The sequence below is a fragment of the Schistocerca nitens genome, chromosome 1 (assembly GCF_023898315.1).
Source record: "Schistocerca nitens isolate TAMUIC-IGC-003100 chromosome 1, iqSchNite1.1, whole genome shotgun sequence".
Lineage (NCBI taxonomy): Eukaryota > Metazoa > Arthropoda > Insecta > Orthoptera > Acrididae > Schistocerca > Schistocerca nitens.
The window spans coordinates 496,673,838-496,700,750 of record NC_064614.1 but is presented as its reverse complement, the minus strand read 5'-3'; the positions used below and the strand labels follow the sequence as shown (position 1 = coordinate 496,700,750).

At 45.3% G+C, this 26,913-nt stretch overlaps 2 protein-coding genes across 4 annotated transcripts in view; one reads left to right on the top strand and one right to left on the bottom strand.

Moving 5' to 3' along the window:
- Positions 1-22,177, bottom strand: part of LOC126252748 (pre-mRNA-splicing factor RBM22-like) — a 50,808-nt gene extending 28,631 nt beyond the window's left edge. The window contains exons 1-2 of one of the 2 annotated variants that reach the window (XM_049953657.1): positions 22,023-22,177; positions 21,786-21,901 (exon numbers count right to left, since the gene is read on the bottom strand). In XM_049953657.1, the coding sequence (XP_049809614.1) occupies positions 21,786-21,839 (54 nt within the window). In that variant the 5' untranslated portion in view covers positions 21,840-21,901; positions 22,023-22,177. The remainder of the gene's footprint in view (positions 1-21,785; positions 21,902-22,022) is intronic. The other variant, XM_049953666.1, reaches the window with a different exon arrangement.
- Positions 22,178-22,557: 380 nt separating this feature from the next.
- The window catches only part of LOC126252725 (afadin-like), a 96,829-nt gene continuing 92,473 nt past the window's right edge, over positions 22,558-26,913 (top strand). For both annotated transcript variants that reach the window (XM_049953637.1, XM_049953631.1), the window contains exon 1: positions 22,558-22,834. In XM_049953637.1, the coding sequence (XP_049809594.1) occupies positions 22,649-22,834 (186 nt within the window). In that variant the 5' untranslated portion in view covers positions 22,558-22,648. The remainder of the gene's footprint in view (positions 22,835-26,913) is intronic.

The window sequence follows — 26,913 nt, the reverse complement described above, 5'->3', positions numbered from 1 at the left end:
GCTCACTGATTACAGAAATTCATTTACAACAGAACTATCTGACTAATACTTAATGTGGCAACAAGTGCAAGTGTGTAGAAGTACATACAAAATTAGACACTGGCCACTTGTGTGTGTGTGTGTGTGTGTGTGTGTGTGTGTGTGTGTGTGTGTGTGTGAGAGAGAGAGAGAGAGAGAGAGAGAGAGAGAGAGAGAGAGAGAGCACTGTGCTTGTGTGAAAGTGTGTGCATTTTCTACTGCAGAAGAAGGATTTTGTCCGAAAGCTTTAATATTTGAGCAGTCTTTCCTTTGTACCTTCCTGCGACTCAATTCCTCATCTGTGTGTTGATTATCCTTTCCGTATTATTGTTAAAGTATTATGTTCTTGTTAATATATTAATTATACTTTTGTAGACAAAGTAAATGTGGTTTTCTTTCAAACACATATACTGAGCGAGGTGGCTAAGGCGTTGTTAATGCCCTGGACTCACATTCAGGAGGTTGATTGGTTGGTTTAAAAAGAGGGAGGAAGGGACCAAACTATGAGTCGTCGGTCCCTTGTTCCTAATAAAACAATGTCACAAGTATGAGAATAAAACAGACGAGACATAACACAAAATGGAAAAACCACAAGAACTAAGGAAAGCCAATGAACATTAAAAGGAACAAAAGAGGACAAGAAAAAGAGATGTTAGAAACAGAAGAGAGTAACTCAAGAAAGCAGATTACAATGGCTGGCTGACCACGAGAATAAAAAGGAGAAGCAACACGCTGCAACACATTAAAACCTCCACCCCAAAAGCACTAGGGTGGAGGACACAGAGGGACAAAGGACATGTATTAAAATTTAGGTCAAATGATAAAAACTACCCTCATGAATAAAACAAAACTAAATCAGCCAATGAGGCATTGTCAGGATAAAGGTTGGTTGGTTGGTTTGAGGTTTAAGGGACCAAACAGCAAGGTCATCAGTCCCTTGTTTCAAATATACTCCATTCTGCTAACGGGACATCTCAGAAAAGTCAGAACAATAAAACGGAAAAAGGGAAAAACGTAAAAGGGCAGTCACGTTGTCATTGGTAAAAAATAAATGAGGGAAGTCGGCAAGAGAACGAACCCAACACTAAGCTGAAGCAGCATAGGCAAGACCACCTGTGACTTAAAAGGTACAACTGCTATAATGCAGAAAGTACGTATGGGAATAGAAAGACTAACCAAGCCTTTTTTTAAAAAGAGGTTAAAAGGGTAAGAAAAGAGGATTCCGGTCAGGGAGGTGAATCGGGAATCTCTGAACACTGCCTACAGTGGGAGACACCCAAAACTCACCGCCCTGCCCCAACACCAGAGAGAGATTAAAAACCTTAAAACTGAGAATAAAAACCACTCTCCCGGAGGAAACCGAGAACCAGGGAGACCATCCGGGAATCGTCAGCCAACATCAAAGGTAAAGTGTGGGGGAGTCTGTACTTAGCACGCAGAGCCAAAAGAAGGGGGCATTCAACCAAAATGTGGGCCACTGACTGGAAGGCTCCACAACCACATAGCGGGGGTGGCTCATCACGCAAAAGAAAACCATGGGTCAGCCTGGTATGGCCAATGCGGAGACGACACAGTGTGGTTGATTCCTTTCGGGAGAGGCGAAAGGAAGAATGCCATGGGCCTGGTGTCACCTTAATTGCACGAAGTTTATTAGACAGTGGAGTAGCCTCCCAAGAATTGGCCCATGACTGTGCGAAGTGGGATTTGATGTGAAGCCGTAAATCCGCTGCAGGAGGGGTTACAGAAAACGGGGGGTAAGTAACTGCTCCCCCAGCCAAACGATCAGCGAGCTCATTTCCCGGGATACCCACATGGCCAGGGACCCATAGGAAGTCAATGGAACAAGCAGCACGGTGAATATCAGCGAGATGGTCATGGATGGCAGAGACCAAGGGATGGCGCGAAAAACACCGGTCAATAGCAAGAAGGCCACTCATCGCGTCCGTACATAACAAAACGCGGTTGTGTTGGGATTGTTTAATAAAGGTAAGGGCCCGGGAAATTGCCATCAATTCCGCAGTAAACACCCCACATGTAGGTGGCAGCAGATGATTTTCCGTTCCAACAGAGGACGTGAAGGCATACCCAACATGATCAGCAGATTTAGAGCCATCAGTGTAAAAAACAACAGCATCCCGAAACTCCCATAACATTTGGCGGAAAAAGGAATGGAACATCACCGGGGGGATGGAATCTTTCGGACCGCGGCGGAGATCCATCCGAATTCGAGGCCGAGGAACTAACCAAGGAGGGGTGGAGGGGAGGGAGCGAGGAAGACAGGACAAAGAAGGAAGCTGAAAATCACGGTAAAGAGACACAAGGCGCAGCCCAACCGGTAAACCCGCCCGAGGGCAGGAGTCGGGTGGGCGACGTCCATGGTCTGGGAACAGGATAGAATAGGAAGGATGAGTGGGAGAGGAACGGATAGTGAGTGCATAAGACACCAGAAGCTGGGACCGCTGAACAGAAAGGGGGCAGATCCCAGCTTCAACCAGGAGACTATCAACAGGGCTAGTAGGGAAGGCACCGGTGGCCATACGGATACCACGATGGTGGACTGGATCCAGCACGTGCAGTGTGGAAGGAGCAGCTGAACCATAAACTTGACAACCATAGTCCAAACAAGACAGAACTAGAGCACGATAAAGACGGAGGAGGAGGGAACGGTCCGCACCCCAAGAGGAGTGGGCAAGGAAGCGAAGGACATTGAGTTTACGGAAACATCCTACCTTCAGGAGTCTGATATGGGGCAGCCAAGTGAGCTTGTTGTCGAAAAGAAGACCCAGGAAACGAAACTGTGGAACCACAGGCAATCGTTGTGCAGCGAGATAGAGCTCTGGATCAGGGTGGACCGTAGTACGGCGACAGAAGTGGACCACCCGCGATTTTAAAGGAGAGAATTGGAACCCGTGTGAGAGGGTCCATGCAGAGGCACACCGTATAGCCACCTGGAGCTGCCGTTCTGCAGATGCCATCGAGGAGGAACTAACCCAAATGCAGAAATCGTCCACATACAGGGCAGGGGCGACCAAGGGACCGACAGAGGCCACAAGTCCATCGATAGCAATGAGGAAAAGAAGGACACTCAAGACAGAACCCTGTGGGATGCCCGTCTCCTGGGTCCGTGGAGAACTAAAAGCAGTACCAACTCGAACTCTGAATGACCGATGGATCAGGAACTGGTGGATAAAAATCTGGAGTGGGCCCCGAAGACCCCACTGATGAAGGGTTAGTAAGATGTGATGGCGCCAGGCCGTGTCATAGGCCTTGCGAAGGTCAAAAAACACTGTAACCAAATGGCGGCGCTGGGAAAAAGCCTGCCGAACTGCGGATTCCAAGCGAAGTAAATGATCGATTGGAGATCGTCCCTCTCGAAAGCCACACTGGTAAGGGGACAATAGATCCCGAGATTCAAGGACCCAAGTGAGCCGACGGGCTACCATCCGTTCAAGTAACTTACAAACAACATTGGTCAAACTTATTGGCCGATAGCTGTCAACAGATAGGGGGTTCTTACCAGGCTTAAGGACAGGAACCACAATGCTATCCCTCCACTGAGAAGGGAAGTCACCCTGGAGCCAGATACGGTTAAACACCCGAAGAAGATGTTGCCGTTGTGGAGCACTGAGATGTTGAAGCAGTTGGTTATGAATGGAATCTGGGCCAGGGGCCGTATCATGAGAAGAAGATAGAGCAGAAAGAAATTCCCATTCAGTAAAAGGTTCGTTGTAAGATTCTGACTCAAAAGTGGTGAAACATAAGGTGAGAGCTTCAGCCTGCTGTTTTTGATGAAGGAAAGCAGCTGGATAGGAGGCTGACACTGATGCCACTGCAAAATGGGTCGCAAGATGGTCTGCGAGAACTAATGGGTCCGTACAAATGCCATCTGGGAGGTGAAGGCCTGGGAGGGTGGACTGCCGATGGCAACCTTGGAGAGAGCGAAGTGTAGCCCATACCCATGACAGAGGGACAGTGGAACCAAGGGAAGAAACGAATCGTTCCCAACATATCCGCTTGCTCTGTTTGATTAAATAACGGGCTTTAGCGCGAAGGCGTTTAAAGGTAGTAAGGCTGGCGACGGATGGGTGCCTTTTAAAGTGTTGCAAAGCTCGACGGCGATCACGGATGGCAATGGCCGTACTCCACCACGGGACTTGCCGGCGACGAAGTGGTCCAGATGAGCGCGGGACAGCAAGGGTAGCAGCGCGAACAATCGCGTCAGACACGTCACGGAGGACGTCATCAATACAACCCGACAAAGAGGGAGAAAACTCGACCTGTGCAGTGTATAGAGGCCAATCGGCGCGGTGGAAAGACCAACGAGGTAACCTGTCCATCGGGGAGCAGGAAGGGAGCGTGATAATCAACGGGAAATGGTCACTATCACAAAGGTCGTCATGTGGTGACCAGTGTAATGAAGGGAGGGGAGAGGGAGAAGAAAGAGAAAGATCAATGGCAGAAAAGGTACCATGACCGGCACTGAAATGAGTAGGGGAGCCATCATTAAGAAGGCACAGGTCGTGGTCTGCAATAAATTGGTCTATAACAAGACCTCGTCTAGAGGGAAAGGCACTGCCCCACAAAGGATGATGAGCATTAAAATCCCCAAGAAGGAGGAAGGGAGGAGGAAGCTGCTGAAGAAGGGTGGTTAAGGCAGCAGGTGTAAGAGTCCTGTCAGGAGGGAGATAAAGATTGCAAACTGTGACTGCAGAGTCTAAGTGGACCCTAACAGCAACCGCTTCCAATGTAGTTTGGAGAGGAATCCACGTGCTAGCAATGTCTGTACGGACCAACGTACAAACGCCACCAGAAGCCCGCAAGGGTCCGACCCGATTTCGACAGAAAACATGGAACCCACAGAGGGCCGGTGAGTGAGCATCAGTAAAATGAGATTCCTGGAGAACCACACAAGCTGCAGAGTAGGACGAAAGAAGGGATTTCAATTCCGGAAGGTGACGATAGTAGCCATTACAATTCCATTGGAGAACCACAGAACGATGGTTTAAATGAGGGCTGAACACGCTAAATCCAGTCATACCGCCGGGTCCCCACCCGTCACCGACAAGGAGGGGGCGACATCCATGAACGACAGATCAGAATCCGGTTGTGAAGTCGGGGAAGGGACCTCCGGAGACACCAGAGGCTCTTTGTCCCGGGACTTTGTTTCTTCTTCTTTTCAGGCTGAGATCGAGGAGGGCTGTGTGGCATAAAGGAGCCAGCTGCAGCAAGATCAGGAACAGAAAGAGACCGGGCGACCTGGTGGCCGACAGACCGCGGCTCTCGCGGTCGCCGCGCGGCAGCAGACCTTTGACCTGGAAGATGCCGGGAAGGGGCATCCCGGGAGAGGCGCCCTTGACCGGCAGACGCCGAAGGAGTGGGACACTTCTCCGGTTGGGGAGGAGGAGCAGCGCCCAGAGGAGAAGGTGTGGGAGCCGCAGGGGAGGGGAGGAGGAGAGGGGTCCGGGATGGGGGTAAGGAAGGGGGAGGAAGGGGTGAAGATGTAACCAAGGCATAACTAGATGTCATGGGCACAGGGTGCAGTCGTGCATATTTCTTACGGGCCTCTGTGTAGCTTAAATGATCGAGGGACTTCTACTCCTGTATCTTTTTTTCTTTCTTATATACTGGGCAATCTGGTGAACGTGGAGAATGACTACCATGACAATTTACACATACACAAGGGGGAACACAGGGACTCCCCTCATGGAGTGGACGTCCACAGTCACCACAGAGAGGGTCCCGGGAACAGCGAGAAGACATGTGGCCAAAACACAAGCACTTAAAACACCGCATAGGAGGTGGGATGTACGGCTTCACATCACAGCGATAGACCATAATCTTAACTGTCTCAGGAAGGGTATCCCCTTCAAAGGCCAGGATAAAGGCACCAGTATCAATACGATTATCTTTAGGACCCTTCTGAACACGCCGAACAAAGTGAACACCCCGCCGTCCGAGATTGTCCCGAAGTTCCTCATCAGTTTGAAGGATGAGGTCCCTGTGAAAAATCACACCTTGTACCATATTTAGAGACTGGTGAGGGGTAATGGACACAGGAATTGTGCCAAGATGGGTACAGGCACGAAGGGCCGTAGATTGGGCAGCTGAAGCAGTTTTTATCAGCAACGAACCCGACCACATCTTGCTCAGGGAGTCCACTTCGCCGAACTTGTCTTCAATGTGTTCCACAAAGAATAAAGGTTTGACACTGGTGAAAGTATCTCCATCAGTCCTGGTGCAAACTAGATAACGGGGGAAAGGTTTTGCCCCTAGACGACGGGCCTGACCCTCTTCCCAGGGGGTAGCCATGGAAGGGAAGGCCGAAGGGGCAAGAGAAGCAGCACTTGAGGAATCAGTACCACGCAGAGAGATGGCCGCCGAAGAACGGCCAGAGTTTTGGACCCGTATGCGTTTCATCTGCATAGCGTCCGCCCTGATACCACCCACTCCGATCAGGGGCTCTCCTCACGGGCGCCACCCAGCCACAGCAAGGGCCGTCTGGCACGGCGGCCATTGCCGGGAGTTCCAATGCTCCAAGATGACGAGCAACCACTCCAAGGCATGCATGAGGAGGTCACAGCTCAGGTATCAGAAGTGTGATCCCTGTGTGTTCAGGGGGCTCAACCAAAAGGGTACATAGTGACCCCACCACACGGGCTGGCTACCGTGCTGGCTATGCACCCTAGCATCAGACAACGACGTGAAAGAAAAGGTGGAATGTACAAGGAGGGGGCACGTCAGAGACACTAGGTAAGGTGCTCTTCCCCAAATGGCTCACACTACGGAAGAGAAATTTTGGAATGGAGGTCAAACCCCAGAAGGGGACCAAGGAATGCCAAAAGGAGGAGATGATTACGCAACAAAGCCGGAGTGTAAACCAACAGAACCAGGAGGATAGTGGGGCCAACATAACCAAGGACACCAATAGAGGGAGAGGAGGGGGCGAGGGGAAAGGAGCATGGAGGGGAAAGGAGGGGAAGGGAAAGGAAATGCAGCCCGGGAGAGAAAGAAGGCTGCAATGGCTCGGGGCCCCGTGCTCGCCACGCACGTATCCACAAAAGAGTTGTGGACCCCCTGGGGGGTGTCAGGATAAAAACTACCCTCACGAATAAAACAAAACTAAATCAGTCAATGAGGCGTAGTCAGATAAAATGAGTGGCAACGGGTCTGGTAACGCAAGATTTTGTCGCTGGGCAGTCAAAGTGGGACAGTGCACCAGAATATGGGCCACTGTCAATCGGGTGCCACACTGACACTTGAGGCGGGTCTTCACGGCGCAGGAGGTTACCGTGGGTCACTCCAAGCATGGCCTATGCGGAGCCAGCAGAGGACAACTGATTCCCTGTGAGAGGCCCGCGTGGAAGACTTCCACACATTCGTAGTCTCCTTAATGACACGCAGTTTGTTGTGCGTACTGTTATGCCATTCCGCCTCCCAAAGCCGAAAAACCCCATGGCATGTCAGAACGCAGGTCAGGTTCAGAGGTGCCCATCTCCAGAAACGGTTTCTGCATAGCCTGTTTGGCCAGTCTATTGGCAAGTTTGTTGCCCGGGATTCCAGCATGACCTGGGGTCCAGACAAACACCACTGATCGACCAGACTGTTCCAGGGCATAGATGGACTCCTGGATGGTCGCTATCAAAGGATAATAAGGGTAGCACTAGTTGAGAGCTTGTAGGCTGCTCAAGAAGTCAGAACACAGAAGAAACGCCTCCCCAGGGCATGAACAGATGTGCTCAAGAGCATGAGATATAGCCACCAGCTCCGCAGTGAAAACACTGCAGCCATCACGCAAGGAATGCTGTTCAATATGTCCTCTATGGACATACACGAAAACGACATGAGCGTCAGCCATCGAGCCGTCAGTGTAAACCACTTCATGGCCTCGGTACTTGTCAAGAATTGAGAGGAAGTGGCAGCAGAGAGCCGCGAGGTTAACTGAGTCCTTAGGGCCATGTGAAAGGTCCAGGCGAAACTGCGGCCTAGGTGTACACCATGGAGGTGTACGTGAATGGACCTCAAGTATAGGTGGTAAAGCCAAGGGCTCCAGTTCTGAAGGAACGGATTGGACACGAACTGCAATTGGAAGCTCTGACCTGGGCCGCCAATGCGGGAAATGAACTGCCGTGGGTGGGAAAAGGAGACGATGATTCGGATGCGCAGGAGAACCACGAACGTGTGCTACGTAACTGGCCAGCAGTTGTGCACACCTAACCTGCAATGGAGGCACTACAGCTTCCACAAGGACACTGGTCAACGGACTCGTCCTAAAAAGCTCCTGTTGCAACGTGAACGCCACAGTGGTGCACTGGGTCGAGTAAACGCAATGCTGCGGCACCGCTGAACCATAAACAAGACTCCTGTAGTCAAGACGGGATTGAACAAGGGCTTTGTAGAGCTGCAGCAGCATACAGCGATCTGCATCCCAGTTGGTGTTGCTCAGGCAGCGAAGGGTACTGAGGAGCTGCCAGCAATTCCACTTAAGATGATGAAGGTGAGGAAGCCAAGTCAATCGGGCATCAGAAACCAGTCCTAAAAATCAATATGTCTCCTCTACATTGAGTAGATTGTTATTAAGGTAAAGTTCTGGTTCTGGATGAACGGTACAATGCCAACAGAAGTGCATAACACACGACTTTGTGGCTGAAAATTGGAAACCGTGTGCTAGAACCCATGACTGCACCTTGTGGATGTCTCCCTGTGGACTCTGCTCAGCAACACCAGTACTGGTGGAGCAGTACGAAATGCGGAAGTCGTTTGCATACAGAGAAGGTGAGATGGATGGCCCTACAGCTGCTGCTACACCATTAATGGCCACTAAAAATAGAGAGACACTCAATACAGAGACCTGTGGGACCCCATTCTCCCAGGTATGGGTGGAACTATTGGAGGTGCCAACTTGGACACGCAGAGTACACAGACACAGAAAATTCTGGATGAAAATCGGGAGCGGGCCTCGGAGACCCCACTCGTACAATTTGGGAAGGATATGACATCGCCAGGTTGTGTCATATGCTTTTTGTAAATCAGGTGTTGGCATCTGCAAAAGGATGTTTGGATGGCAGACTCTAGGGACACAAGGTTATCCGTGGTATAGCAACTCTGGCGGAGGCCGCCCTGACATGGAGCCAGTAGGCCACGTGACTCCAGGACCCAACCCATACACCGACACACTATATGTTCCAGCAGCTTACAAAGAAAGTTGGTGAGGCTGATGGGCTGAAAGCTATCCACATCAAGTGGGTTTTGACCGGGTTTGAGTACCGGAACGATGGTGCTGTCCCGCTATTCTGATGGAAAGACGCCATCACACCAGAGCCGGTTGAAGATGACGAGGAGATGTCACTTGTAGTCAGATGAGAGATGTTTAACCATCTGACTGTGCATCCGATTTGGTACAGGAACTGTGTCGGGGCAATGGGCAAGGGCACTGAGGAGCTCCCACTCTGTAAATGGGGCATTATGGGATTCACTCTGGTGTGTAGTAAATGAGAGGATTTTCCCTTCCAGCAGCCGTTTGAGAGTGCGAAAGGCTGGGGGGCAATTCTCCGATGCAGAGGCTCGAGCATAGTGCTCAGCAAAGTGCTCGGCAATCACGTTTGCGTCGGTAGATAACACGCAATTTATGTTAACACTGGGAACACCTGTTGGGGTCTGGTACCTGAAAACACGTTTGATCTTTGCCCAGACTTAGGAAGGTGATGTATGGCATCCAATGGTCGAGACATATCTCTCCCAACACTCCTGCTTCCGTCGTTTGATAAGTTGGCAAATGCGAGCCCGGAGCTGTTTAAAAGCTATGAGATGCTCCAGGGAAGGGTGTCGCTTATGCCGCTGTAGAGCTCGACGACGCTCCTTAATTGCTTCAGTGACTTCTGGCGACCACCAAAGGGCTGCCTTTCACCGGGGACACTCTAAAGAGCATGGGATCATGTTTTCTGCCGCAGAAACGATAGTTGTAGTTAGCTGCTCAACCATCACGATGATGTTCCCACGTGGGAGAGATTCAACAGTGACAGCAGAGGTGAAAGTTTCCCAGTCCACCTCATTTAAAGCCCATTTGGGCAGGCATCCATGGGCTTCCCACCAGAGCAGTCACACAAAGATGGGGAAGTGGTCACTACCACAAAGGTCGTCATTTGCTCTCCAATGGAAAGATGGGAGAAGTCCTGGGCTGCAAATTGATAAATCAATGGCTGAGTAACTACCTCAAGCCACACTGAACTGTGTGGTGGCCCCAGTATTTAAGAGGCAGAGGTCGAACTGAAACAGTAACCCCACAAGGGGTTATGGGCATTAAAAGGTTTAGGGAGTTGATCAATCAGTGCAGTTAATACATTCAGGGATACTACACCATCTGGAGGATGATACACATGGCAGACAGTTATTTCCTGTGTCATAATCATTCAGACAGCCACAGCTTCAAGAGGGTGTTTGAAGGGGCACAGGTTCTCTACAGACTGAGTTTAGGACATAAATGCAAACTCCACCTGACACTCGATTACAGTCGCTATGGTTCCTGTAATATCCCTTATAGCTGTGGAGGGCAGGGAACCGCATTGCCGGGAACCAGGATTCCAGGAGGGCAACGCGAAAGCGGGTGTAAAGCTTAACAGCTGCCGTAGCTCGGCCAGGCGGTGGAAAAAGCCACTGTAATTCCACTGGAGAATGACATTATTGTGAGACTGGGAAGGCATGGAACATTCAATGAGGCGGTTTACGCTTCAGGGTCACCTCCTACCACCGACTTTTTGCCTGAGCAGTCTATATCCATTTTGTCTGAGGGTCCAACGAGATCTAGATACTCAGTGGACGACACAATCTCCAACTCAGACGCAGAGCTTGGAGGTAGTGGTGGTTTGGGCGCCACGGCAATTCCCTTGGTCTTGGGGACCTTCCTTTTGGATTTTTCTTGGTGCTCCTTGGGTTTCCCTGGCTGGGAGGACTTAACTCGTTCAATCTCTGGGATGGAGGATGAGCGTGAAGCCCTGTGACCAGATGCTTTTGGGCTCTTCAGTCACTGGCGGGTGTCATCTTTCCCACTAGCAGAAACCTGGGAACGGAGTGACCCAACGGACCCCTTCCTAGCAAGAGCAGCTGAAGAAGTTGTACACTTCCCCAGCTTGGAAGTGGGGACGGACGTCCCCGACGGTTGGAGGGGTGTTGCTCCTTAAGTTGGTGGTGCAGGAGTAACAGGGAGAGAATTGCCCCCCACCATCAAGGGGTTAGGTGTAATCTTTTGGCTCTGAGAGGTGACTTAGGTTGGCGGAGCTGATGGGGCTAGAACTGTTGTAGTGGCAGCGTAATACGATGTCATGCGTACAGGATGTAGGCGTTCAAATTTCCTCTTAGCCTCAGTGAAGGTCAGTTGGTTCCAGGGTCTTGTACTCCATGATTTTCATTTATTTCTGGAGAATCCTGCAGTCTGGTGAGCAAGGCGAATGGTGCTCTCCACAGATGACACAGATGGGAGGCGGGGCACATGGAATATTGGGATGTGATGGGCGTCCACAATCTCGACATGTGACTCTGGAAGTACAGCGGGAAGACATAACTGAACTTCCTACATTTAAAGCACAGCATTGGGGGAGGGATATAGGGTTTTACATTACAGGTAGACCATCACCTTGACATTCTTGGGTAATACAGCACCCTTGAAGGCCAAGATGAAGGCACCGGTGGCAACCTGATTAACCCTCAGACTCCGGTGGACATGCCAAATGAAATGTACACCTTGGTGTTCAAAATAAGCATGCAGCTCATTGTTGGACTGCAAAAGAAGGTCCCTGTGAAATATGATACCCTGGACAACATTTAAGTGCTTATGGGGTGTGATGGTTACAGAAACATCCCCCAGCTTGTCACAAGCGACTAATACCCATGACTGGGCAGAGAATGTTGTTTTGATCAAGACTGACCCAGATCTCATTTTGGACAAGCCCTCCACCTCCCCAATCTCGGCCTCTAAATGCTCAACATGAAACTGAGGCTTCATTGTCATGAAAGATTCCCCATCAGCTCTTGAACATACAAGATTCCGAGGGCGAATAAGAGCTGCCGCCATACTTAGCCTGATGTTCTCCCCATGGTGTGGCCAGGGAGGGGAATGATTTGGGGTCATACTTCTGTGCAATGAATTGAGCCCGTGAACGCTTAGAGACTGCTGGTGTTTGATCACCAGCAAGAGATGACGTACTACGATTCATCACATGTCATCCACCCTGATGCCACCCTCTCCAACAAGGGGGCCTCCCCATGGGCACCACCCAGCCGCAGCAAAGGCCACCTGGCAGGACGGCCATTGCCGGGAATCCCGATGCCCCAGGGGGATGGGCATCTACCCCTTGGCATATGTGGGGAGTTAACTGCACAGGCATCAGCAGAGCGATCCCTGTATGGTCAGGGGGCTACAATCAACCACCGTCAGTGTAGAAAATGATACTGCACATTTGATGGAAAAATCTGCACCGAGGAGGGTGACCTCGCCCAACAGTTGGAGAACAGGCAGAAGTGCAGATCCATGTTGACGAAGGATGTGATAGGTCTCAGCGCATGATGGACACGATGTACCATGTAAGGCACCCTTCCCCAATGGCTTGCTCTTCAGGAAAATTTTGAAAAATGGAGATCAAACCCTACAGGGGACCATCATGAAGCCCAAAACGTAAGAGACTCCTTTTAGTAGCATCTTACAACAGGCAGGAATACCTCGGGCCTATTCTAACCCCTGGACCTGCAGGGGGGATCACATTCAGGAGGAATGGGGTTCATACCCATTGCAGCTATCCACGTTTTCCAAAGTTTCTCAGGTGAATGGTGGGATGGTTCCATCAATAATGTAAGTGACATTATGGAGCCCCTTACGGAAACAAGTGTTGAGGGTCAGAGTTGAGTTGTTTGGGGAAGGAGACCAGAGAGCGAGGTCATCGGTCTCATCGGATTAGGGAAGGACAGGGAAGGAAGTTGGCCGTGCCCTTTGAAAGGAACCATCCCGGCATTTGCCTGGAGCGATTTAGGAAAATTGAGGAAAACCTAAATCAGGATGGCCGGACGCGGGATTGAACCGTCGTCCTCCCGAATGCGAGTCCAGTGTCTATGTTGAGGGTCAGAAGAAAGCTAATGTGCACACTATATGTTTGTCGGGGGGGGGGGGGGGGGGGCCCTTACCTGAGGTGTGGATGAGTCCTTGCCTGTGCCTATCAAGTGTGCAGGGTGCAGTCATTTGCACATTGTGGCTCATGTTGGCGCCAATGACACCTTTTGCTTGGGTCCAGAGACCATCCTGTTTGTACAGACGGCTGGCAAAAGTGGTGAAGACTTCTGGCTTTGCACAGGGATGCAATCAGAGTTCACAATTTGCAGCATAATTCGCTGATTTGATCAGGCTCCTTTGGTTTGGAGCTGAGTGGAAGGTCTCAACCAAAGGCTTCATCATCTCTGTGACTGTCTTGGCTGTAGATTTTTGGACCTGCATTAATGGGTGGGCATTGTAAAAGTCTCCTTGATAGGTCAGGGATACACTACAAAAAGGAAGCAGCTATTCAGATAACAGAATACTTGTGGAGTGCACATGACTGTTTTTTAGGCTACAGGTAATTTAGGAAACTTTAATGAATGCTTGCCATACGACACACAGGTAGTGAAACCAGACAGCATTCAGAGTAATGAAACTGACTGTCAAGTTGAAACAGTAAATTCCCGGTGTACTCATAACAAAATGGCCTAATTTACTGCCCTCCAGGAAATTTCTCACACTCAAATTATTCTCAGGATGGAGAGATGGTTGAAACCCAACGCAAAAAGCTCCGAGATATTCACTGATTCACAGAATGTATATCAAAAAGACAGAGGGGGAGCATTCTTTGCAGTTGACAAAAATATTGCCTCTATTTTGGGTAGAATCTGAGTTGGAAGTTAATCTGGTCATGTATAACAGGTCTAGGTGAAATCAAGATAATCGTTTGATCTTTTGCCAGCCACCTACACTTATTCAGGCACATACTGACCTCGTGTACTTCCTATATGTGGATCAATTCTACAAGCAAATGGTAGGGGTGACAATGGGCAGCCCCCTCCCACTTGTGGTGACCAATCTATTTATGGAGACATAAAGAGGAGGCACTTACATCAGCCCCAGATCAACCAATATGCTTTTTAGGTGGACGATACCTCTGTTACATGGACCCACGTGAGGAAAAAGCTTGATGTTTTATTGGATCATCTAAACTGACACCAGCCTAACATTAAATTCACCATGGAACTGGAGGAACATCAATTGCTTCCATTCCTAGACGTATTAGTCAAGAGGAAGTCAGATGGTACCTCCAGACATAGAGTGTACCATAAATCCAATCACACCGACTTGTACCTGCACTTGCCACCATCCAGCACAGTAAAATGATGTACACAGAACTCTGGTTCACTGGGCACGAACACTGTCAGATCCTGACAATTTGAGGACAGAGACAGCACACCTAAAATCTGTGTTCTACAAAAATGGATATTTGAGATGTTCAAAAGGCTCTGCGCCCTGTTTCCCCACCAGAGGTATAAGAAGAAAGAAGAAGGTTGCACATTTGCCATATGTTGGGCCTGCATCTACCAAAAATCAGCAAAATTCTTCTCAAACATAAAAGAGCGTGTCCCACCCACCCACCAAGATTAAGGCTCTGCTAAGGAGTGTGAAGGATGACGGAGTTTGCAGGAATTGGGCATTTACCACATAACATGTGAATGTAGTATGTCATACATTGGCCAGATGACTAAGACCATTGGCAACATGTGCAAAGCACACCAAAGGCACACCAGACTGAGACAAGCAATCATGTCAGCGATTGCTGAGCATTGTTTAGAACTCAGTCATTCTATGAACTACACTGGCATCCAAAATTAAAGCAACAAACTGCTGTTTCCTTGTCCTGTGTCTAATTCATGATATAATTATCCAAACTGTCAACACATATATCATTACTATCGTGTTCTGCAGCAAAGATGTCATTCTAATCCATGGTCAAGCATGCCAGCAGTGACGTCAGGGCACCTATCAAGCAGGATAGTGTTTGCAGGGTAGTCCCACATCCACAATCACTGTGTACACAGTCAGAGACGGTGCCGTATGGCATGAAGAAGAACCTACAGACACTTTGCAGCGGAGGGCCAGACTCTCTGCTGTGGAGACCCTAGGAAGAATGGAAGCAGGAGTCACAAACTGATGCGGCCTGATGGCATAATGTGCCGTCAGATTGAGTGGACCATTATTTGCCTGTAAGGGCATGACGGTACTGCCTTATTATTGCACTGAAACTGTTGGGGTTGGGTTGTTTGGGGTAGGAGACCAGACAGCGAGGTCATCGGTCTCATCAGGTTAGGGAAGGATGGGGAAGGATGTCGGCCGTGCCCTTTCAAAGGAACCATCCCGGTATTTGGCTGGAGCGATTTAGGGAAATCACAGAAAACCTAAATCAGGATGGCCGGACATGGGATTGAACCGTTGTCCTCCCGAATGCGAGTCCAGTGTGCACTGCAACTGTCACCTGACCTTGCAGCATCCCCTGGACATGTTGTAATGAAGCAAATGGTGTACAGAAGGCTTCAGAAGAGTGGCCTCTATTGTTGAAGACCTTGAACGTCTAGAGTGTAGCCATCAACATGCAACCTGGATGGTCGAATGGGGGGGGGGGGGGGGCGGCGGCGGCGGCAATGTTCTTTTCACAAGTGAGTACCGATTTGGTCTGGATAGTGATTCTCGATGGTTTCACATCTGGAGGGCACGTTGAACACAATTTCAGGACCCAAACATTGTGGAAGGAGACCAATATTGAGGAGAATTCCTAATGGGGTGGACAGGGATTATGTTGACCCCTCTAACACCTCTTCCTGAAATTTTACGGCTTAGCCAGCAAGATTTAACTCCTGACAGGCACTGTGAGACCTTGGGACCTCATGCGCAGTAGTTGCGAGGTGCTGTGGGCCCAGACTTCGTATTGATGGACGATCATGCTCGACCTCATAGAGCATAGGTGGTCGATGTTTTTTGGAAACAGAAGATATTGCACACGTGGCATGGCCTGCTCGCTCTCCCAATTTGAATCCCACAGGGCATATCTGATATGCACTAGGGGGACGGACTGCATCACGTCGGCATCCGGCAACAACTCTCAAGACTTGTGAGCAGCTCTGCAGGACGAATGGGTGTCATTGTCTCAACATGAGATTGATGACATCATTCACAGCATGTCCTGTCATTGTCAAGCCTGCATTGGTTCCTGAGGTTGTCACACCCCATACTGAGCACATTAACCAGTTGGTAGAATGTATGTGCAAGCCCGTTAAGCTGGGGTGGGGATGGGGTGGGAGGGGGGGCGCGGGGGGGAATCAAGTCTACCGTTTCACATGTTGCAGATGATTATGTTCTGTATTCTTTACATTGCTTCTACTTTACTATCACCTGTTTATACTGTTTTGTGTCCAAATAAATACAACACTGCAAAATTTGACATCAGTGTACAATGATGCCAAGATTCTAACAAAACCTTCGAGATACTGGGACAGTGTTATCAAAGATTCTATCGAGATTAACGCCACGGAGAATCACATTAACCTTGGCACAGGTTTTCAGTTGAGCTCTGCCTTGAATCCGCCACTTGATCTTCTGAGAACATCACAGAGGCAACGTCAAGACCTCAGGGGACACAAGTATAAAGATGGAGTTAGAGACAACTTCCCAGTACATGTAATGAAAGACGCACATGAAACGATACCTCGGGACCTCGGACAACAGACCCAACACCTGAGGACTTTCCACCGAGTCTCAAGTGGCAATCTTAACACCAGTGGCCTGAAAATAACACTTCAGCCACTCCTGACACGCACAGACCTAGGACAGAATGCCTGACACAGCACAACATGGCAATAGAACATCCTAGATCACAGGAGGGGTTAAGTGACAACAATCGGAAGATAAAATATCTATCATGACTTGAATGTCATTCAGAACCTCATAGGAAGACTGACAATGGATAATAACCATAAATCACATGCACAGTGGCTAGAAGAAAGCTCTACAGTGGCTGCTATTAGTCAGTGTGTACCATAGACAGAGCACGTGATGTGACATGGATCACAGACGGAGAGCCTAGCACAACATAGGCATAAATACCAGACTTGTTCCACACTGGATCAATATCAGATAATATCTGAAGAAGACTGCAAGTCATTTAAATATCGTGCACGAAATACGTAAATAACTGGCAGGAACCCAACTATCCAACATGATAATTTTAGTCATTCAAGGCAAGTCTATGGTTAGCAGTACGGAAATACCCAAAGTATGCAATATTAATTGGAGGCAACTTTAACCTACCGAATGTAAACTGGGATGTCTATGGATTCACTGCAGGGCATACACACAGACAATGTTGTCAAGTACTTTTGAACACGCTTTCCGAAAATGGTCTTGAGCAGCTAGTTGGACAGTCCACATGCAATGGAAATATTTTTGAACTTCTAGCTACAAACAGGTCTGACCTTATTGACACTGTCAGTAGAGAGAGAGAGAGAGCGAGCGCTTAGTGACGATGATATCTGATATCGTGACTATGCTTACCAAAGTTATTAAATAAATCAAGGAGGCTATGTGAGTATTTCTACTAGAAAGAGCAGGTAAGCAATTGGTAGCATCCCACTTAGACAATGAGGTAAGATCGTTTAGACTCACTATGATGGACATATAAGAAATTATGGACGAAGTTTAAACGGACTGTAAATCGTGTTCTGGAAAACCATGTGCAGAGCAAGTGGATTAAGACTGGAAAAGACCCATCATGATTAACAATGAAATTCGGAAAATGCTGAGGAAGCAAAGGCTATTGCACTCTAGGTTCAAAAGAGAATACACAAATGATGACAGGCAAAAATTAGTAGAAATTTGTGTGGCTGTAAAAAGAACACTGCATGAAGCATACAGCAACTACCACTGTCATACCTTAGTGAAAGATCTTTCCAAGAACACAAGAAAATTCTGATCCTACGTAAAATCACTAAGCAGATCTAAGGCTTTTATCCAGTCACCATTGGCGAGTCTAATGTGACAGCAGAAAACAGCAAAAGGAAACCCAAAGTTTTAAGTTGTTCACAGGAGAATCGTACAAACATACTGTCCCCAGGTCTAGATGTAATCCCAATTCAGTTTTACGAAGAGTATTCTATAGCATTGGCCCTTCCCTGGTTTGCATTTAAAATGAATCTCTTGCCCAACACACAGTCCTGAGTGTCCAGAAAAAAGCACATGATTCCTGCATATAAGAATGGTAAAAAGAATGGACTCGCAAAATTACAAATCAATATCCATAACATCGGTTTGCCTGTAGAACTCTTTAACATATTCCCAGTTCAAATATAATAAACTTCCTCAAGACAGAAAAGCTTCTGTCCACAAATCAGCATAGTTCCAGAAAACATCACTCCTGTGAAACTCAATTTATCCTTTTCTCACACGATATCTTACGAACTGTGGAAGAAGGGCAACAAGCAGATTCCATATTCTTTAAGTTCTGAAAAGCATTTGGCAAGGTGCTCCACTGCAGACTTATGAAGGTACGAGCATATGGAATAAGTTCCCAGATATGTGAGTGGCTTGAAGACTCCTTACGTAACAGAACCCACAACCCTAGATGGCAAGTGTTCAGCAGAGGCAAGGGTATCATCAGGAGTGCCCCAGGGAAGTGTGATAGGACCAATGTTATTTTCTACAAAGATACATGATCTTGAGGAAAATCATGGGCAGCAATCTGTGGCTATTTACTGACAATGCTGTGGTGTACAGGAAGATGTTTCAACATTGTGTGACTGTAGGAGGATACAAAATGACTTATACAAAAATTCTAGTTGGTGTGACAAATGGCAGCTAGCTCTCAATGTAGAAAAGTGTAAACTAATGCAGATGAGTGGGAAAAACCAACATGTAATGTTCGAATACAGCATTAGTAGTCTGCTGCTTGACACATCACGTCAACTAAAATCTAGGCATTGTATTGCAAAAAAATATGAAATAGAATGGGCATGTAAGGATTGTAGTAGGGAAGGCAAATGGTTGATTTTGGTTTATTGGGATAAGTTTAGGAAAGTGTAGTTCATTTTCAAAGGAGACTGCATATAGGACACTAATGCTGCCCACTGCTTGAGTGTTTGGGATCTGCACCAGGTTGAAGGATGGCATAGAAGCAATTCAAAGGAGAGTTGCTTGGTTTGTTACCGGTAGGTTCAAACAACATGCAATTACTAAGGAGCTGCTTCTGGAACTTAAATGGAAAGCCCTGAAAGGAAGAAGATTTCTTTTTGATGAACACTATTGAGAAAATTTAGAGAGCTGTCATTTGAAGCTGACTGCAGAATGATTCTACAGCTGCCAACATAATTTTGCATAAGGACCGCAAAGATCAGAGAAACTACGGCTCATACAGTGCCATGTAACAGTCATTTTTCCCTTACTCTTTTTCTGGTTGAGCAGGAAATGGCTAGTAGTGGTACAGGGTACCCTCTGCCATGCACTGTATAGTGGCTTGGGGAGTATGTATGTGGTTTTAAATGTAGATAAGGCCATGGACACTTTCCTGCCCAATTCTTACCTACGCCTACCCTAATTTGGGTATGATATAGTTCTGTAGTTTATCTGACTTGTTGCATAGCGTTGTGCTGAATGGACAAAGGAAGAATTAACAAATAAAATAATGTTAACCTGTAGTTCACCAAGGTTACAGTTTAGGAAACCTATGATTTTTAACAAACATTTGCAATTCTACCTACACAAAATGTAAACACCGTTTAAAAAATCTGATTCAAATCTCATTTAATAGCAAACTGTGCTCCATTGAAGTTTTATTAATATCATCAATTTTTAATAAAAGTAACAATATTCACAATTTTTGAATTCAGGTTGCGGTGACAAAGCAATAGGTGTAAGTTAATAGCTTTCTTACTATTTTCCTTTTAAACTATTTATGTAAAATGAGTAAATTATTAATGTGAATATTTTCATATGCATTGTAGGTTTTCGAGTTCATTAGTGAATTTTTCTTTGTATGGTTTGAAGAACAAGACTACCTTTGACTAGTTTAAAAAAGGCTGGACTTGAGACAGGACAGGCTTTCTCAATTGGGCACATTTCAGATTCAATAGGTAGCAATAAATTTATTATCAGATCTACAGGCACTGATGAAGACTGAATGGCAGTAGCTTTTATGTCAACAAGTATCTAGTATTTAATTTCAGTGTCATTAGAGATAGAGCACTTGCAGAGCTGGACACACTAGAATAAAGGATGGAGCTGTATCAGCACTGTACTTAAATGAAGGACGGCTGAATGAAGGCTTGGGTTTGCTCTCCTGTGCAGAAATGTACAATCTTTATTATACCATTCATTTGATAGTAAGAAGGCCCTAAATATTCTACCTGCACCTTTTCTACACAATACTGATTATTACCATTTTTTGCACTTTTGAGTCTATAGTGGTGTAAATTATTGTACCACACTTATTAGGTGCTACTACCTTTTCTCCGAAATTACCTATTCAGCTTTTGTCCTTACATACTTTAAGACTGCAGTTTTAATCAGAGTTGCTATACATTCAAACATTCCTGTATTCAACTAGGTCCAACACTGCACAGTTTGCTGTGATGACCACAAATTATTATTTTTTAAAATATAACTGGTTCTAGAATGGGCAACCACTGCAACTCTAGTTGTAGGAAATAGAGCATTTTGTAGATTAAAAAGAAACTGAGTCTACAAAGGTTGCTATTGCAAAAGAAAGGATAGAGGATAAGAATTACCCTGGCAGCTGAAACATAACACCAATATTCAGAAATACAGCACTTACAGAAAACATTGCTACGATTTGGATGTAGCTTTTTAGCTTACTGTAGTAAAAAACGAATACCAAAAATCACAAGCCAAAACAGTTTGCATAACATTAATGCTGTCTACTCTCAAACATTACTTACATGGACTGAATTACTATGATTATAGTGCTTGACAATTCATACTAACAAATAGTAGGCCTAGGCCTGTTATAAAGTCGAAATTCAACTGTCCATCTACAAACCAACAAATTATTTACTAGCATTTAGGAAATCTTACTGTTTACATAGGGATAATCTGTTTGACAAAATTACGCTGCCAGTGAGTTCAGCTAGTTAACCTGTCACCATTATGCACTTATTTGTAACTGATGCACAACCCAAAGATTGGTTTCACACAGTAGGCCGAATATTTTCCTGGAGACCACCTTCGGTCTTCCTCCGTTTTTCAACCTGTACACCATTCAACTATAATAAAACGACAAATAAGTTGAGTATCTAGTAAAACATACTTTTCATAAACAAAGATCTATTACAGATGAAGGAAACTTTAGGGTCAGAATTACTTCCAGCATAAACTAAGGCTTGAACAGCAAACTCCCAATTTTTGTGCAACCATTTTCACTATCAAAGCTGTTTACTTATAAATATCACCCACCCCGAGGGACCATCTAACACATAGGGCTACCCTCAGTAGTTCTGACTTACTTGCCGTGTTTCTGTTTTTCACACAACAAACGCTTCGATACAGAAACATCCCTGAAGCTTCAGCTGCACATCGTCACGTAGGGAACACTTATCACCAAGCGCGGTTAAACAACTTTTCTTATGAGGAAGCCAACAGCGCGATGTTTGGAATAAGATTAATAGAAAACACATTAGCCCGCATATCAGCTTTTTGTAGTACTCACAGCATCTTCCCAATTCTGACGGTTGTAGGTGTTTGATGTCTTCGAAGTTGCCATTTCGTTCTACTCGCGAGCACGTTAATTTCAGTGATTCAGGAGGCAGAGGGATCCATATTGGTCTGCAATGACAGCAACAGTTGAAACACTTTGCTTTTGCTACTGCCCTTGCAATTCTTAAAAATCAGTTAACAACCACACGCTGCACTTCAAAACTGCAGAAGACTCATAATATGTACGTACTAACGAGACAACGAATTATACAATGGCTGTTGTACTTTTTATAATGATGGTAACGTTGGTATTCTTATTACAGTTATTCTCTTAAATTCCCAGTTATTAAACATGACACACTGTATGTCGGCTCTTGTTCCTTGTTTCTAAAAAAAAAAATGTGACTACAGTCCTTACTTTTTTGCAGCCATTAGCACTATAACTTGTAAATAAAAATAATAATAAAAAAAAGGTCTCGCAAGATCAATCCACAATTCGACACTAATCGTCTCCCGCATTCGTTCAGATTCGCCAACTTAGCAGTTGAAAATGGGACATAAGAAATTTACGAGTATCCAGTATTAAAAAAGAAAAAATATGCACATAATCCTTAAGAAAGACTATCGTAGGTCAACATCACGTTGTTATTAAAGGAACTACTGTAAGACAATTCTTGGTTCATATTTTTTTCTTCATTTAGAAACATAAATTAAATTGGTAATGCTCAATCACAGACATCTTACACCGGGAGACAAAGAACGGTCAATAACATTGACAGGTTTTTAAGATGTAGGAGACATTTGTTTAATTCGAATTACATATTTAGTGGCCAATGAAAAGTAGTTTTAGATTGCTTGATATACTAGGGAGTGCTCATGGCAAAAGTAATAAGACGTTGTTCACCATTTTCTGAAGAAGAAAGTTCTATTTTGTTTGATATTCTAAGAAAACATCTTAACCTGGTTGAACCAGAGAATTTCGATATTTTGTCAATTGCAATACGATCTAACACATGGCAGTCGGTGTGTGAGGAATTTAACTCCCATAGTGCTGTCAAACAAGTAAGTATCGGTATTCTCTGTGGACGGGAATACCATCCTGTTTGGTCTCACTGACAGTTTACGGATTGCTTATAACGCCCAACTACCGGTGTGCTTCATTGTATTCCTAATGACTGAAAGTTTAATAATGGAAACATCATTAGTTTGTTATTTTTTAAAGAAGACGGAACATGAAAGTAATGAAACTAAACGAAGAGGGAAATAAGTACTGTTGACAAAGTAGTGTTTGTAATTTGAAACTCACTTTTACTGCTAAATTTTAGAGTTCTCTCTTCGGTGGTTTAAGGAAACAGTGTAGTAGAGACAGGCCGCGAAGGGAAATATATAAGGGAGCCAACAGGTATGTGTTGGAATGGAAATGTGTAAAACCTGCATCCTCTCCCCGCCCCCACTGCTCCCTCAGTAGTGTTGGTATTTTCTGCTGTTAGCAGTTTCCCCTAGTTTGGTTAATAGAGAGTTTATTTCCATGAATCATGGTACGGTGTGCCTGGAGTGTTTTCCTTTGTTGTTTGCTTAAATACAGTGAAATTTTGCAAAATCTCATATGCTGGTTTAAAGATAAATCTCTAGATGTTTGGCGATTATAATATCAGGTAGTTGATAAATTTAGTCAATTCATTTCCTCATTGGTTGCACCGATACTGTAACCTAAGATTGTAAAGTGAAGATTGAAATGCTAGATTTGGCCAGTTCAAGTTGCTGTAGTTAAGAAGATTGCATTATTGCTTGTCATCTCAATCTTCACACAAAGATGAGAATGTGACCCGTAGAGATGTCTTCACACAGTCAAAATGTAGGCTAAAGTCTTTTGAGGGAGGGACATCCACTGGAATTGATGGGGTATCTGTTAGATTCTGTATCAGCTATGCAAGAGACCTGGTGCCTTTTGTAGCAGCAGTTTGTAAGATATCTCTTGAGCAACATAGCGAACTGTATTGTCCTTTCAAGGAATAAACACTGATTCCATAAGCACCAATCATGTTAAAACAAGTGTACAATTTTTATTCATCTGATGCCCACAGATGATGGATCCAAAGTTGTTGCTTTGCATCATAATATCTGGAGGTAGTACCACCAGGCTGCCTAGTAAACAAAATACATGATTACAAAAAGTAAGTTGTGATTTGTTTCTAACCAATCCCATATGTTATTCTCAGCGGGTGACAATCTCAGAAAGAATGTAGAGTTGGATAAGCCACAAAGAAATGTGAAAAGCACATTGTTATTAACTGTACTTCAGAATGACCTGGTTGTTAATATTCATATCTCTTTGAGTTTGCTCATTGACAAATTCATTTCATAACCTATATATATATATATATATATATATATGTGTGTGTATGTCAAATCATCAGAAAATTTGGAGACCTGGAGATGGGGTACGGCTAGTCACAATACAGACAAACGTATGCTAATGTCATGCATAGAAAACAGTGAAATGAAATGACAAATACTCTTACATTAGACCTCACGAGAATCAGACACAAACATTAAAATATGTAAGGCTATTTATTTAGAGCATATTAAGGTGAAATTATGGGATTAGTTAACAATGCATTAACAAGCAAATGCTCTGATGAGGTCATTAACATGGCAGAGGTACGAGCATCAAGAAATGACAAGTGAGTGATATAACAACATGAAAACATTAGCAAAATTAAACAGACAAACTAACTAGTCACCCACAGGAATATGAGGATTTGAGTTGGGACATTCTTGTTATTAATACATTCAAACACATTAATACTTGAAAATTCATATCACAATGGAAAAAATAGGGGCATTCTTCAGGGATTTAAATATAACTTTAGAGTGCACAATCTGTTACATATATAAAACAAAGTGTGTGTCTGGGATCTCCTCCCAAATTCTCGGCTCAATATCATTCAAATTTGGTACAGAAACAGCAGGCCTCATGAGTATCAGTGCTGTGGAGTTCAGCATCTCCTAGTTCCAACAGGAGCGGATGTATGGGCAAAAACATTTTTTTTTTTTTTTTACCAGCTTGGTGTATAGGCTGTCCTGCATAACAGGTGTGTGCTATGGGAGCAGTATCGGCCTGCCATATCAACCTGATTTGCAGTGGAGCTGACATGCCAGGCAAGGAACAGTTTTCCAGACCCTGACATGTAGGCTGCCAGAACGACAGGATTGTTGTGTTGGAGTTGCACGACCCTGCTTTGCATGGAGGCCTGTACATCAGGGGCAAATAAATGATTAGCAAGCCCCTGCTATGTAGCCTGCCCTGAATGGCAGGCATGTTGTGGGAGTGGTACTGGTCTGCTTTATTGAATTGTACTGTAGGGGCTACATGTGCCAATGAGCATTGCTGGGGACAGGTTGAGATGGATAGAGGAGGGTATGAACAGAGTGATGGGGATGAGGAAATGGATGGAGAGAGAGGAGGAGAGGAAGATTCATGAGGAAGGTGGGCGTGTAGATGGTTAATGGGCAGATGGAAAAGGAGGAGGAGGTGGCAGAGATGAAAAGAGAGAGGGGACGGAAGATATCGTCAGAGATATTGGGTAAATGAACTGGAGAAAGAGAGGGGGTGGACAAGATGAAGAGACAGAGAAGGTAGGGAGGAGGAGATATATCAAGATGGGAGGATGTGTTGGACACAGAGGTGGGGAAAGGACTAGTATATTCTGACCCATTTGTTTGCTTTGCTAACTCGATACCAGACTGTAGCCTTACAACCTAACCTTGATATAAAAGTATTCTAATGTTCAAGTTGTGAAAAAATAGTGACAACAGTAATGTCATTGGTCAAAGTAAAACAGTAGTATCTTGACATATAACAGTGTCATCAACACCATTATAAATACTTTCGGCAGTGGCTTGGTAAGTCTGGAAAAAAGCAAGAAAATAATGTTTGTTTCTTAACAAACCCACCTTACTTCTTGACATAGTCTTGTTTGAGGGATACACACTTTATTCAGTGATTTCTCAGCTTTTTAATCCCATCAGAGAAACAGGTACTGTTGAACAGTGCAAGATACTCATAGACCACAACTATCACCTCATTTGATAAAAATTTCTTTCCAGCAAGCCAAAAGTTTCAAGTTAGGGAACAGGAAGAAGTCACTTGGGGCCAAATGTAGTTAATAGTGTGGCTGAGGAGCCAACTGAAGGCCCAGTTCGTGCACAGTCACCACTGTTGTCGCTGATGTGTGGGATGGTGAATTATTCTGGTGAAAGAGTACTTTTTTGCTTGCCAACTTTGGTCTTGTTTCAGCCAACACAATTTTCAAACAATGCAGCAGTGAAGCATAATAGGGTTCAGTTACAGTTCTGCATTCTTATTTTATTTACTTATTTATTATTATTATTGTTGTTGTTGTTGTTGTTGTTATTATTATTTTTCAGGTAATCTATGAGAGTTGTCCCTTGTGAAGCCCAAGAAACATTGGACCTTACTGTACGAGCTGTCAAATGCTTTTTCCCTACTTTTGGTGCACTTTCAGCAGCATTTGTCCATTGTTTTGACTGCTGTTTTGATGCTGGTGTATAATTATGCATTCTGGTTTCATCAGCAGTCACAAATTGGCACAAAAAGCCTTGCAAGTTGCCATAAAACATCACCAGACATTGTGCTGAAATGTTGTGCCAGATGCATTTTTATTTGACTGTGAGCAGTTGTGGCACACACCTCGCACACGGATTCTTCATAGCTAATTCTCTGTGCAGGATATTATGCACTCGCTCAATTGAGATGCTTACAGTCTCACCAATCTCATGAATTTTTATTTGGCCATCTTGCATTACTGTATCACCGATTTTGTGAATGGTTTTCCTTGCAGTGACCTCAATTGGACAGCCAGAGAACACTTTTTCTTTGGTGCTTATCTGACCATGTTTAAATTCTTTAATCCAAAAGTAGATGGTCTTCAATGACGGAGCAGAGTCCACGTGAACTTCATCCAGTTCTATTTTGATTTATGCAGTAGTCCAATGCTGCAAATGAGAATGTTTAATAATGGCACAAAACTCAATTTTTGCAGTTGTAGTCACAGTCAACAGACTGACCAATTCAGAAGGCTGTCAATAAAGAACTGGATGCTGTACATCGTTGAATT